The 15507-nt window shown below is 38.3% G+C and overlaps 1 protein-coding gene across 2 annotated transcripts in view; it reads right to left on the bottom strand.

Moving 5' to 3' along the window:
* The window catches only part of Pard3b (par-3 family cell polarity regulator beta), a 978588-nt gene that overhangs the window by 301122 nt on the left and 661959 nt on the right, over positions 1-15507 (bottom strand). For both annotated transcript variants that reach the window (XM_040294778.2, XM_005335090.5), the window contains exon 17: positions 70-276. In XM_040294778.2, the coding sequence (XP_040150712.2) occupies positions 70-276 (207 nt within the window). The remainder of the gene's footprint in view (positions 1-69; positions 277-15507) is intronic.

Here is a 15507-nt window from a genome sequence, read left to right as displayed (position 1 = left end):
ATACTCTTGCCTATGATTTGCAGATGATAATGAGATGCAAAAACCACTTAAGGGAGCATATTGGCCTACCAGCTTCTAATTCTTCGGGTCCATCATAAGATTTGTCGATGGCAGCTCGGAAGCTCTCGTTGCAGCCACGGCCTCGAACCATGTGTGGCCGGGGCCTGTGAAAGGGGAGTTCGTTTTTCCTGACTTCAGCCACAGCTGTCTGCAGGCTCTCCAAGGAACTGGACTTTTTCAAGCCCAGAGTTGGACCAAAATCTTTGCTTGGAGATTCTGTAAAAGAAAAGGGGAAAAGGTCACCCCTCCCATCCTGGGGCAGTGTGGTATCATGGAAATACTGTAGCTCCAAGGAAATTTCTGTTTGGATTTCTTCAAAAAGCAGGGTTAGAGGAGTAAAGGTTGGGGTTCCAATTCCAGCTGTGCCACTTTGTTTATGAACTTGAATAAGTGGTTAGACTGTTCTGAGCCACAATTTCTTTTTCTAAAGTGGTGGTAAGATTTGAGAATACTTAAATCTATATGATACATAGAAATTTTTTTGCACGTGTATCAATGCACACATATGTGAATTTGAAAGGCTGTTGCTATGCACAGAGATTAAATGCATGGGGGTACATACATACAATATGTGTGTGCACACATACACTGACAGATACACAAACACAATACTTGACCCGAGGAGTGCTTCTCTATTGGTATCCACTCCAGGCACTCTCACTCACAGTATCTCTTATTAGTACCATAGTTATTTTATATGATCATTAAGGAACATATTGTGTCTGCAAATCAAGGAACATTAGCAATTGTAATTTTTGTGATTGAACGCTTTACCTTTCCCTAGTGGCTATCAATATAATTTAGTCAGTCTGTAAATAAATAAAGCAAAATAAGAAAGGAAACAACTTTTCTGTGTCCATACTATTGTTCCAAATGTATTTCTATTTGGGAACTAGCAAAGGGGCAGTCTTTTGATATAATATAAAATTTAAAAAGCAGAGAAAATAAAACATAACTGAACTTTAATCATCTGTTTTTGGATATATACTATTGTTCATTTGTATAATTTGTCCCACTCTGCACCTGCTCCCTTCTACTCTATTTCTTGACCTCCTTTCCCACTCCCATCCAGTCTTACAATTACCAATAACAAGATTAGATGATATAAATATAGCAGCTCAAGGATTACTTTAAGGATAAAAGGAATCCCATCAAGGCTCTCATTTCTATACTCAGAGCTGTTCACCGGGGCCAAAGCTCATGTTCCCCTCCAGTTACGAGGGAGATTATTGTCACCAAGAGGGTATGCTTGCATTTCTAGAAACAAACTACAGTGCAGCTTTCCAATAAATATGGATTGAGCACCTATTATGAATTATGTACAGAAAGTGCCTACTTTTGATGCCTAATACATCATAAGGTTCAATAAACAGTACTACCTTTCATTACTATCATCACTGCTTTTGCTTCTACTACCAATACTAACATGAACACAACTATTAGTTGCCTAACATTGCATTAGGTAACACAGGAATACAAAAGAGGTACAGCAAAGGTCTAATGCATATATATATAGCCATGCAAAGTCAAATATAATGCACACTCTTATAACTGTAGTCAAAATAATGACAATAATGCTGATAACTAACAAGGCATGGACTCCTTAGTATGTGCCAAGCACTAGATGAGTGCTTCACTTATACTAACTTTCTATAATTCTTACAGTTTTGCTACTGGCAAAACTGTCAGCATTTTACAGATGAGAAAACTGAAATAACTTCCTCAAGCAACACTTAATAAGCATCCCAACTGGGAACTGACCAAAGGCAGCCAAACTCCTGCTGTTCTGTTAGGTATCAAGTGCCTCACTTCCTAAAGGTGGGTTCAGTCTCTGCTCTCTACCTGGTTATGGTGAAACTACTTAAATTGGCCTACGTCACTTCTAAAATGAAAATGATAGCCTAGATTATCTCTGGAGCCTAGTCAAGCAGGCAAACTACAGAAATTGGATACTGCTTTATGGTTATGTCATGAACTTCCAGGAGGCAACTTCACACTTTGAATAATATACACAGGGACGATGAACAATATGTTTTAGAGGTGCCTCTGCGTATTCGATAAGTGACAGAAATGAGACCAAGCAAAGAAAACAAAAACCTAAGAAATTTTGAGGACATCTTTCAGGTGTTACTTGCAAGCACAAATATTAAGGAAATGTTGCTCTTAAATCCAGAAAGAGCTATGTTTCTCGTATTCACAGGGAAGAAGGTGAGTTGAAGAAGCAGAAAGTGAATAAGATCATTTCTGACAAGAAAACACAGGGCAACATTGGAGTTTGGAGGTACTAAGATAACAAAAAAAGCACTGGCATTAACGAAAAATATTTTCTATCATCACCCCTAGGGGTGTCTGACATGAAGTTTGGCAAAAACATGAAGAAAAAAACTGAGAAAGCTGGGATCCTCTGTCAACAATAGTGACCATCTTTTATTTATTAATTGCCATTCAGAAGATTATATTGAGTCCAAACTGTGAGCATTCACGTCAACCTTTAGTGGTAAATTCCAGGGAACTTGAAAGTGAATAAATCATCCAAGATTCAAGGCATATTGTCTGAAAGGAGCTAACCTAAAGCTCAGCAAGAAGTCACGTCTGAGAAGGAGCAAATACAGTGAATCACTCTAAGCAAACTGAGCATTACGGAATCATGGATTTTGAAGGATTAATAGAGCTGGTGATTAATGCACTTTATTTAAGTAGTAGTTCCAAATGAGAAGCACCCTAACTGAAGTTGGGCAACATTACAACCCAGTGCTATTGGAGGTAATACCTAGTAAATTTAAAAGCAAAAAGAAAGGTTGAATCCGAGGTTGAACTCAGGGATTTTTCTGGCCTGGAAAAAAATTTGATTTATTCTTGAGGAGCCAGGAAGTAGTAGTGGAAGAGAGAGTGACATTGGAAAGAAGAACCCCAACCAGGAAGATCCTTATAAGGACTTATAGGTACAATGAACACATTTAATTATCTCCAAGTGAAAGGGTACTGTGACATGAACCTTCACCAGGGTCCCACATGTCCTTATATGTTGGAGGGCTTTGACAGTAGGTCAAAGATACCAGCTGTGGGAAGGATTATTATGTCTATTGCTCAGCATCAGTGTTAAATTCCAAAAAAAATATTTGGAATAAAAGTTCCTTATTATGTGAAAATTTTGTGCAGTACAATAATAGCTCCAGTGGGGAGCTACTGTCCAGATGGAGAGGTACTGCTACCAAACAGACTTTTAAAGCATGGAGAAACTGCTGTCCATTCAATCCCTCTTTCCTACTCCTACTCTCATCAATTTCAGTTTAGGTTGACAATACATTGGAAAATTTACAGGTTTTTGTAATGAAAAGATTCATTTTCTATTTCTAGTGTCCCTATTTACACAAATCATGGCTTTTCAAGCTCCCTCTAAAAGTAGAGATCTCCTTCAAGGAATACTATTAAGTGAGTCATTTTTCAAATTCAAAACCTCAGCTACTTAATCTCATGGAAGTCACCCCAAAATATGACTTCACATTTTCATCTGAAGTTGATGCAATATTGGAAATGGTTGACATGTTATTTGTCACAGGATGGACCTTGTCCAAATTCAAGCATTTGCTTGTCCCATTCTGAGTGCTGACAAAAGCAGTCTGCATATGACTATTAAATGACTTCCAGACCAGCTCAGGTTAGTTGCAAATGCCAAGGAATAAGAAAATTTTTATTTTAAACTAGGACTTCTATAGCCAGTGTTCATGTTCTATAAGATCTAGAAGAACTTACTCTTCCCTCAAAAACATTAACTCGACGTACACGAATTTCAGAAAACAAATGATGTGATTACCAAGGGTGCTAAAAGAAGGATCTGTTCTGATAAAAATTATCCTCAAAATGGCATAATGAAAATGCCCTTAATGTCACATGCCACATTTCCCCTTAATATTAAGGCCTCATAAGGAAATATTGTGGAACTATATATTTTTTTAAAGATGTTAGAGCTCTTTTAAAGATTCCATCTGTTCCCAAATGAAGGACTGGACTGACGTGGTCCCTGAGGCTTTCCCCATAGTGTGGAAGGAAATGTCAAGGTCAAGTCTGACATTTCAGAACTAACAATACTCAGACACCCACCACTTGTCTCCTTCCAGAAAAATAAAGTGTCATGAAAAGAACAAACACATGAAAACACACACACACACACACACACACACACACACACAGCAAAAATAAATTTGAAGGAGATGTGCCTCCATTTTTCCTGTAGGCATGAAACAGGTGTGAAGAGGTCCAGTGGGGAGCTACTGTCCAGGTGGAGAGGTGCTGCTACCAAACAGCCTTTTAGAACACGGAGAAACTGCTGTCCCAGCCTTTAGCAGAAAGCCCCATTTCAACATGCCAGGCAACAGGCAGCGCTTCCTGGAGGACGTTGGGTATCGGCCTCCACCTTGGATTCCTGCACCTGTTTTCCGTTTGAGAGCTGCCACTGGTTTCCTGCAGGCAGGTGAGCAGGGTAACAGAAAATAGAACTGTTCGGAGGCTGATGATTAACAGTGAAGGAGAGGCTGTAGAATTCCAAACACTCCTCTGCAGTTACCTCTTGAGTTATTAACCTTCTGTGCCTTAGTTTCCCTATCTGTAAAATGAGAGCGAGACAAGCACAGAGTGCCTGGGCCCTATTGAGTTCTCATTAAGTACTGGTGATCATTATTGTCACTGTTACTTTTGTGCCACCTCTAAACATCTGAATAAATGAACTCCTGATGGAACTGATTGGGTTCAATTCATCACTGCAGTCCATGCTTTCCACGAGCAGCTGAAAGGACTTTATAATAAAATGTTATCCTTCCTTCTTATTCAGAAATTAAACCGATCATTTTTAAAACAACCCCTTATATTTTTTTCCTTCTGAAATAAGGTATATATATTCATCCGTTCATCACACATAGAGGCTATTCTTGGTAAGATTAATAGTGGAGTCTCCGTTGCCCTTCCCCTTAGGCTATAATCATTTAATTAGTCTGAGATTTCATTGGCAATGTTTGAACTTACCACTCTAGCATTAAAATCTTGCAATAAAAGAATGCCTTAATCCAGAAGACCAGTAATTGGATCTTCCATTATTGATGAAATTGCTTCCAATACATCCTTATTAAAAAAAATAAGGAATTCTTTTGGAGAAGATATTCATTTTCAGATACATGGCAACTTCCCCCCCCCCAGTTAGAGCTTCATAATTAACAAATATAATTCTCTCTCTCTTTCTCTTTCTCTCTGTATGTGTGTGTATATGTCTGTAGGTTAACAATAAATAACGTATTAATTTGCACATTTCAATAATACTAATGGCCCTCAAGGTGCTTAGGGAAAATTAGAGTCCCTTCTTCTAAAATAAAGGGATTGTGCTCAGTAGTAAATTAGGGATCAAAATGATTATAATGATATCCAGGGGTCACAGCATGAAACCTGAGAAGGCCAGGAATTTGTCAAGATAACTTGCTTTCATTACCAATTGGGCCTTGCCTTATTATGAGCAATGAACTTGGACAAACACAATAGAAGTGCTTTACTTGCTTCATGGGGAGTTGTGATGTGAAATTAATAGCTTTAAAACTCTTTGAATGAAAAATTACTATAAATTCCAAGTAGGAAGTCACAACGCCATTTTATTCTCCAACACATTCCACTTTGTCTTCATTTTAGATCATACTTACTGAAAATTTTGTATATTTGATTTTTTTTAGTAGATTCCCTAGAGGCAAAACATCTTATGTGCTTTAATAGATATCATTGCAGATCCATTAGCCTTGAATAAAATTCTCCATAATATCCAAATGTATAATTTCCAAAATTATGTTATCTGTGCTAACTGTGTCCATAATGGGCCTAATTACCTTCTTGCCTATCTCAGTATTCCAAATATTGATCATCATTCCAAGCTTATCACAGTGCCCTGTTTCCTAGTCATTACCATAGGGCATAATGCAATCTGGCTTTACATTATCTGCTGTCATTTGGGTCTCAGTTCTTTTACTGGTAATTTCCAAGTTCTCTAAGAGCAGATTTTTTTTTCTTTTAAGTCTCATAAATCCCAGAGTCTTTTATCATTTCCTGAAATTCATGTCAAAATGTTCAATAATGAACTTCTCATTAAGATTCATACATTTGCATAATCTCCCCTACTCTGTCTCCAAACACTGTCTATTTTAAAGTGAAAATATCCAGAGAAAATATGGGAAGATTATGTGAGCAAATAAATTCTTTGATTATGAGTATGGGCATGACCCTCCAAGTGTCTTCAAATGTTTGCCAAGGATTGATCACACTTTAATTTTCTTTACTAAAAATTCTTCTTTTATAACTGAAAGTCAAAAATCTTAGGCCATGTTTAGGTTTCTTTCCTGGACTCAAATTATGTCCAATAAATGTAATGAAAAGTGAAATTATTAAGCCAAAAATATTTTCAAAATAATGAGAAAAATATTCTCCTTTTCTTCTGTATTTTACAGATAAGAAAACGGACTATGTGGTTACCCTTAGGGGGATAAATAGATTTGAAATATATATAACAATGTCTGTTAAAAAAGATGAAAAACTCAAGGCAATCCCATTTCTAATAGACTAATTTGCTTTTAATCTCATTTTCATGTTTTTTTTCTGTGTTAGGAAAACTCTACTGAAATTAAAACAAACAAAGAAGTTAGATTTGCATTCAAAGTAATAACAGATTGAAGTATTAGGTAACCAGCATTGGTTCCTAGAAGGGAAATGTGGTGACTTCAAAGAAAACCCTGCTTTATCATTAAAGTAGTGGGGGAAAAGACTCATTTGAAGGTAGAATAAACGGACTATGGTGGCAAACTTCCCTACCTGTGAGATAAGATCTATAGATGTTCCTTACCTGGAGAAACACAGCGCACAGCCTCTTCCCTTCCTCATTGCCCTCACAGAGCTGCGGCTTCCTTGGTAATACAACCCTGAGGCTCTTCTGCATCCCTTTTAAGGATTTAATCATTTCGACTCTGCCTATAATTACTCAGTCATCTTCTCTACACTTCGCCTTTTTTTAATATACGAGTCATTCCTTTCACTTAATTTCTCCTTGTGTATTGCCTTTTCTGCCATTTCCACCTTATGTGCACATTAAATAGTCTTAGTTTTGTCCGCTGACAAGAACACCTTCATTTGTCTTCCGGCTCCTCCAGGAATAGCTTGGTAACAAGCTTTCCCTCTCAACACAGGCTGATCCACAGATATTTTTCCCACTTTTTTCCTTTTACCCTTTGTATGTTTTGCTTCAACAGCTTATCTTTCTTTTGCTTTCGATTTCTGGATGATTTATGTCTTTATGTGGGTTGTATACTACAGTGCTCTCAACTTATAATATAAAAAAGTCCTAATACATTTCTTTAAATACATTAGCATAACTAAAAGGTCAAAGTGTGATTGATATCTTGGAAGGTACCCACAGGAAGATATTTTTTAGGGTCAAACATTATTTTTCTACTTTTTGAATATTTCTCTACCTTTTATACCTGATTATACTTGGAGAAAAGTTCTCAAATTCTCAAATACTAAGTTCTTTCTAGAACTGACAGAAAGTGATTTTTTGTTTTGTCTTGTATTAGTGTGAATCACAGTTTCTTCATAGGCATACTTCAAGTGAGGCTTCTATTTAATGTTAAGATCTTAAGCCCAAATCAAGTCGGCTACCAGTGTTTTCTGATAATTTTTTTGGCTCAAGAAGTGGGTGGTCCTAGGAGGAATGGAAGAAGTATAAATAGTAACTAGCATTACTTATTGCATTATAGTGTATTGTGTTCTTATTTAAAAAGGTCACATCATATACAATTTATCTGACCCAAATTAAACTGCATGTTCATGATGAGAGAGAGCTAGAAAGAAGGGAGAAAGGGCGGATGACATAACTAATGAGAGTATACCCTAGAGTGAGCATCCATCTAGGAGAATTTAGTACTAGAGCATGGGGAGCCAAACTAGTGGTATCTGAGTGTGGGGACAACATGCCGAGGTCCTAGGGCACCTAAAGTCCCTCCTTTGAAAGGATTCTATTCCCAGGGCACTTCCACACTGGGCCTGTGGCAGGAAGAGTGGTCCTGGTGATCTCTGAAATGCCTTCAGGGTTATTCTTCCACTGTCTTGGAGAACTGCTCCTGGCATCTGTTGAGATGGCTGAGCCATACCAACGTCCTTACCAAACGTTTGCTTGACCACACCCTTCTCATTTCTCCTTACATTCAAGGCAACCAGGAAAAGCCAGGCTGCACCTTCAACACTGTTTGTAAATAACTTCAGCTAAATATCCAAGTTTATCATTTACAAGTTCTCTCCCACAAAATAGAACACAGAAATAATTCAGCCACATTCTTTGCCACTTTACATCAAGAATGGCCCTTTCTCTAGTTTCCAATAACATGTTCCTCATTTCCTTCTGAGAGCTCATCAAAGTGGCCCTTTGTAGCTCGTATTTCCACTAATGTTCTGTTCAGGATTCCTTGGGTATTCTCTAGGATGAATGAGGCTGTCTTTACAGCTGCCCTCCTTTCTTCCTTAGTACGTACCACAATCACCTAAAAAGGTCCATCCACAGCTTGTAGGGCTCTTTCTAGCATTTACCTCAAAGCTTTTCCTACCTTTATTCCTTACCAAGTTCCAAAGCTGCTTCCAAATCAGGGGACAACAGAAAACCAAATACAGTATGGTATTCTGAGAAATTCAGAAGCAATATATAGATATAGGTTAAATTAAAGAGAGACTACTATATTTTATGGCAATAAACTCAACTCCTCCTAATATACATTATGTATTTTAGGTTTCTTTCTTTTTTTTTTTTTTACAATTTCAACTTCAGGCTTTTGTGAAATAATTTCTTCAAAAACAGTTTTAGTGTGGTTAGTCCTCTCTCCTCGCAATGAACGACAGGCCTATTCTCCCTAGTTCTTTCTCTGACAGTAGGGAAAGGTTGTAGAAACATGTCCCAGTCCACCAGGGAGGCATGAGGTGCTCACGGCTTGTGTCCAGGAGTGGACAGGACAGGTGGTACTGCCTGTCACCCAAGCCTTCCCCTTGAAGTGGCTTACAGAGTTGAAACTGCCGTGGCCAGACCCCTTACTGTCTCCTCTTAAGCATATTTTACTATATTTTGTTACACATAATGATTAATGGGCAGTAAAACTAATAACATGGGGACCCACAAAATAAATGAGGTGGCAAATATGAAAAGGAAGTCCCACTTAATGTTGTTGTGAAATCTGACAACATGCCGGAGTTTCCCTATAACTCAGCTCAAGGAGTCCTTGCCAGTGGGAAACAAGGTTACAAGAAGGTGATATTTCCATTAATAACCTCCCCTTGGGGACGTCCAAGTTCAGCCCTGCACTGAAACTCTTGCTGGATTTCAGGGGAGGATCAGGGTTCAAGTAAATACTGCTTTTCTCTACCTGGGGGGAAGCTCTGAGAGAAATAGGAAGAGCATCACAACTCACGAGCTAGCCTAAACTGTCCCTTTTATCTCCCCCTGGTGTTGACATCCATCTTTTTTTCCTACCCAGCCTCCTCTACTCTATTTGGAAGGAGCATCCTGATTTTCTTTGGGGTGCTATGCCTCCCTCTCATTCCGTGCACCTGTGACTCGTGGATTTCACGACCCTGTTGGGTCCAGGGAGAGGACAGTGCTGCCTAGAACAAACTCTAGTAGTGCTACCAGGAAGAAGTCATCCTCTTTGTTGCTGGGGTTACTGGGAGGATAAATCTGGAGTTGGTGTAGCCATCTTGCACTTCCCTAAGAATGAAGTCCAGAGGGAATCGGAACCTAAAGAGTGAGTATCCGCACTGAGACAGGGTCCAGCCGTGTCTCTGTGAAGGTGATCCTCTCAACTTTTTAGTTGTGTGAGTGAACAAATTATCCTCTTTGCAAAAGCCAGTTTGAAATTGATTTCTTTTCAGTTGTGGTCTAAAAGGTCTTGAGTTAATACCTATTCTCCAATCTCTCATTCACATAATGATCCATATTATCACCACTTGCTTCTACTTAGGTCTGACAGGCACTCAGGGAGCAGGGAACATGGTTGGTGAAGGGATGGTGAGTACAGAGCTGACATCACCCGTAAAAAGTGCATCTGACACTCTCTGTGCACAGGCATGTTCTGTTCTAGCCTATGCCTCATGAGGTTTACAACTGACAAACTCCACAACATTGAGAATGGTTTTATTAAATTGATCTGTTTGGCCTGACCCCTGACCTCTTTGTGAAGAGAGAGGACCATTCTCTACATCATTAGAAGTATCTACAGACATATGACGAATTGTTAGACAATTCAGAAAAATAGAATGGCTTCTGAAATGTAAGTAAAATCATTTCTTGCTATGGTTGACCAGGGGTTCAGACTACCTATCTACAATTACACTGACTGAATACATTGTTCTGGATTTTGGAGATATAAAAGCAAACCTGACATCACTTTGAAGGCCCACTGCTCCCTTACTAATCCCCTGGCTGCTCTAGAGACACCTCACACTGTGAGGGGAGACACTTGCCTCACAGAGAGGGGTGTCTGTTTCTAGAGAATGGTTTGCTTTGTGTTAGCATGTTTGTTGCAGACTTCTCTTTCAGAGAAACTTGTGCACAAACTGTGAATTAGCTTTTCTACAAATCGATTCTAAGGAAGAGATGAACTAAATGTAATCTGGAGTGTTTAACAACAAAGATTTGGGGCTGGGGTTGTGGCTCAGTGGTAGAGTGCCTGCCTAGTGCATGATCCTCAGCACCACATAAAAAAAAATAAACATATAATATAAAGTTATAGTGTCTATCTACAACTGAAAATATTTATTTTTAAAAGATTTCGGCACAGGAGACTTCTTTAGTGTGGAACTGGAATTGAAAGACTTAGGGTCCAGGTTAATTATTTACCTTCTGTGGGCTTCAATTCCTTGATCAGAAAAGCAGAATAATAATAATAATAATAAAAAGATGATGATAAAAATAGCAGCAGCCATCCATCCTAGGCACATTAATGGGATAAAAGGCAGCATTTTTCCTCCACATGTGTCATAGACACTGTACTAACTGATCAAAAAAGAAAGGGTGTCTCTTTGTGAACTCCTGCTCTCAAGGAACAAATGATCTATGTGAGAATCAAAGTGCAGAACTCAAGAGGACTCCCAAATCAAGGTGGGAAGCATCAACATATGTGCTGGGAATCAAAGGGATAAAAGTCTGGGCTGGACACCTGCAAAACAGGCAGCATCAGACAGAGATGCCCTGGGGTCAGAGTGCAAGACAGTGAGAGCAGGGTCCTGCTGTGGGGCAACAGCCCACCAATTTGCCCACTGAAGAGTATTCTCAGGGGATGGGGAGCTGGGGATGGGGTATAGAAATGGGTTCTGCAGGGCAGATGGGACTAGACCAAGAAGGCCCTTATGGACAGATGGCTAGGTTTGTGTGGATCCTACTGACAACAAAAGATTCAAGTCTGTGACCTTGGGTTCAAACACAGTGACAAAATACACTGTTTAGGACTGGAACAATGAACCAGGTAAGGGATTTCCAACCCTACCATATATCAAGTGGAATTCACCTGAGTGTGTATTACCTAAGGACCCCAAATTAGGATGGACATTTTATTCTTGTTCAACAACAACATCTAGTTTTTATTTGGAATTTTTTATGTGACAGGCTCTGCACATTCTCACAGCAGCCCGGAGTGGTTCCATGATCCCCCCTTGATAAACGTCATTCTCCCCAAACAGAAGCCCCATTTCTACCCCCTGCACTGAAGAGCCCTACTTTACCCTTCATAATTACTTATGATAAAGATATAAAAACACAGGATTTTCTAAAAAATCAATTATATCAGAAAAAGAAGGGAACATTCCATTCACTGCTAATACTACCCACCCCCCCCCAAAAAAAGGCTGTTTCTGTTATTTTAAAATCAACTTTAGAGCAAACAATGTGCTGTATCTTTATATTCCTTCCCTTGTTCTGGGTAAGAGTTTAGGAAGGAGCTTTTGATGCATCATTAAATAGTTTTTTTTCCATCGTCTGATGACTGAGTTATTGGCACTGGAGATAGCCATGGGGGGAAAAATAAATGTTTATGATGATTTAAAAGACCAATTATAAGCCTCTGCCTTAGTCCTTACTCAGCATCCTGCACGGCATGTAAAAATGGTAATGAAAAAACATACTACATTTGAAATGTTAGCTGAGGAGAATGTCAGTTTTCAGTTACACTTAAAGAATAAAAAACATTAGGATACCATTAACGGTTTCAGAGTAATGGAGGCAAAGCAGGATTGTTTTCTATTATTATTATTACTGCCATTAATGGGTCAGAGCCTTCCAAGGGAGTAAAACTGGGGACAATCCAGACACTTTCAATAGAGCATTAACTCTTTCAGGTCAAAAGGGGCCCATTTAGTGGACTGCAGCCATCATCTAATAAATGATACCCTTGTGGCCTCAGAGAATTTATCTCCTGTCTAAAGAGTCTTGCTTGTGCATTTCTATTTTTCTGTATTCCATCCCAACAAATATTCTGGTAAGAGAAAAAGGTTAATTTGCAGATAATTATTTAGGGAAGGAGGGAATATTTTTTAAAGCAGGAAAACAAAAACAACCCGTCACCATGCATCAGTCGCTGCGTGCAAATCTGGAAGAGGATAATGAGCCTCATGAAGTAACTGAATTAAGCTGAAAAATTAGAGGTCTAAGATGGAACGATTTTCTTTCAAGGGAAGTAGTTGGTGAAATAATTTTTTTTCCTTTGTTCGCTTTGTATGTGACTAAGAACAGCTAATCCTGTCTCTTTTCAAAAGTTAATGTCAGCTACTAGAATAATCTGCTTTCTTGATTTAATTGCATAGTTTAACCTCTGACATAACCTTTTAATTCACACCATGACAGCCAACCTTACGGCAAGTTTTTCTAGAAATCTGAGTAACTTCCCCAAGGTAAGGACTGCTTTCCCTCTTGTGCGTGCAGAGGGGGACATTCTGTCCAAGATCATCAAACACAACAGCTGCTGTGGGTGGAAAGGAGGCTGCCTGACTGCAGGGAAAAGAGGAATTTATTAGAACGCTAGGTTTAAAGTTGCATGCACAACAATGTGAATGTATTTACTCTGCTGAAATGTACACTTAAAAAGTGGCTAAGGTGCTAGATTTCATGTTATGTGTATTTTACCTCCAATTATCGTTATTTTTTAATGTTGAATGAATGGTTACTAAAAAGGGTATGATATAGAATATCCATCAGATGATGGCTTAGGTAATAAAAATGTTCGGCTCCATTTTTATTCAAACAAGTCTGTAGAAAAAAAAAACCACTGTAAACATTTTGCTGTTGTTTAGTGAATTGAATTGGATTGAGGAAACTGAATTAATAAGAATATGTGGTTTCTTAAAATGCTAAAGAAAAGTGTCTGGCTGTAGCAGGTAAGAATTCTCACATTCTGAAGACCTTAGTTTTTATATGGAGACCAAATAGTGATTGGAGCAGTGTGGGACCTAACTCTAGTAGAGTTCAGGCAATTTTCTTTTAAACTAAAAGATGGTAAAATTCTGATGTCTTAGCCCTGATTTTTTTCCTCAAATTATTAAGAAAGTTTCTTCTATTTCGGTAATTTAAGAAACATGATTTGGAGAAACAATTTGACAGCAAGAAATTTAAATGTGTTTTGCTTTTCTTATTTAAGCCACTGAAATACATGAACAGGAGACAAATATTAAGGGCCAACTTGAAAGAATCACTTGAATTAATAGGAACATCTGGCTTCTTAAAATCTAGGGCAGAGCTTCTGGCCATAGGTAGGGTAAGGGTTTGAGTAGTTTATCATCAAGAATGAAAATGGGGGGTGGGGATGTAGTTCAGAGATAGAATACTTGCCTAGCATCTTAGCATGTGGGAGACCCTGGATTCAATCCACAATATTGTTTAAAACAAATAAAAATAAAAAACAAAGAGATCTGGAAGGTTAAAATAAGCAACCGAGTTCAAACAGATATCATTTTGGATTATTTTCCTCCAGAAAGAAATATAAAGTGTAGATGGAGAGGGGAAGTGTTCTCATTCAGTATTTCTTCTTTGTTGTAGATGTTTATATGTAAATTATTTCAATATGAGTTTTTTTCCTTTCTAGCTTGGATTTTTCTCCTACAGTGAAATGATAATTCTTTGCTTATAAAACTTCACTAATGCAATATTAGAGTTGTGCTGCATGATCAAATAAAAAGAGGTCTAGGGGTCGAGAAAAGAAAATTTGTTTAAACAAATATCCTTGATAATTAGAAATCTGTTGGGAAATTCTCTATGAAGTGTACCAAAGCCACTGGTGTGCATAAGCTACAACTATGAAGCCACACAGGGGAATTAGTTTCCTTTTGTCCTCACTTCAAATAGAAGGCATTGTTACCTACTCATGCATTTCAGGGACAACTAATATTTTTAATTAAAAATTATATTCTATAATTTTCTTATTTTTTATTTTATAGAAAAATAAGCCACTTAAGTACAAACAAAATGGCCAGGAGGTTCATCATTGGGCCATATGAAGATGAAATGGTTTTGACTTTCTGGTTAAGATAAAGACAGTTGCCTGTGCTCAGAAGGCAGATTATGATGTCTTGGAAAATTTAAGCATGACATTCCAGAGAAAGTCTCTTAGATCTTGTACCAATAGTCTTGGATATAAAGCATATATTTTCCTAGGTTAGGGGAAAAAAAGTGAATTTCTCGGTTTATTATAATTCTAGTATATTAAGGGTGTTCCTGGGACCTTGGGACATGAAGACCAGAGAATGTATATGCAGTATTCTCCTGAGTTGACCTCTGGATCCACTCTGCTCTTTGGTTATACTCTGTTCTTCACTTTCCAAATAGTATTCAGTACCTCTGTTGCTAAAGCAGATGTTTATTTAGCACCATCAACCAGATGCTTTTGTCTTCAGGCCTGCCCCCATTTCCTGCACCTGTCTGAGATTCCATCATAGAATCCTACACCCTCCAGAATGTTTAGAGCTTTGCTATGCTGACTTTGCCCCTCCCCAGCAGTCCAGCAGCCACTCCAATTTAAGAAGCCCTAAATATTGTTGCCAGCGGTGACATAAGAGCATCGAGATTGGTGGAGCTCAACTAATAAAAAGGCTTTCACAGCGATTCAGCCTTTGCTCATAAGTAAAGTTAAAATTTATGGCTTTTAAAATACTGGATCTGGAAGAGGTCAGGTTAAACGTCTGCTAGTAATAAAAGGAATCAATACACCACAGCATCTTGAAACAGCCAGCAAACTAAATAAACACTTCATCCAAATCCACTTGGCCCTGAATTAAAAGAACATAAAATACTGTATTTATTTGGTTTGCTTCCCATCCATCAAGAGCTTACTTCTTTAGGTCTCAACAAATTCTACCCAAGACAAGTATCAAATGTTTGTGATCCAAGTGGCAATTATAGGA

Source organism: Ictidomys tridecemlineatus, chromosome 7 (assembly GCF_052094955.1).
Source record: "Ictidomys tridecemlineatus isolate mIctTri1 chromosome 7, mIctTri1.hap1, whole genome shotgun sequence".
NCBI classification, from domain to species: Eukaryota; Metazoa; Chordata; class Mammalia; order Rodentia; family Sciuridae; genus Ictidomys; species Ictidomys tridecemlineatus.
This window is presented reverse-complemented; position numbering and strand designations above follow the sequence as displayed.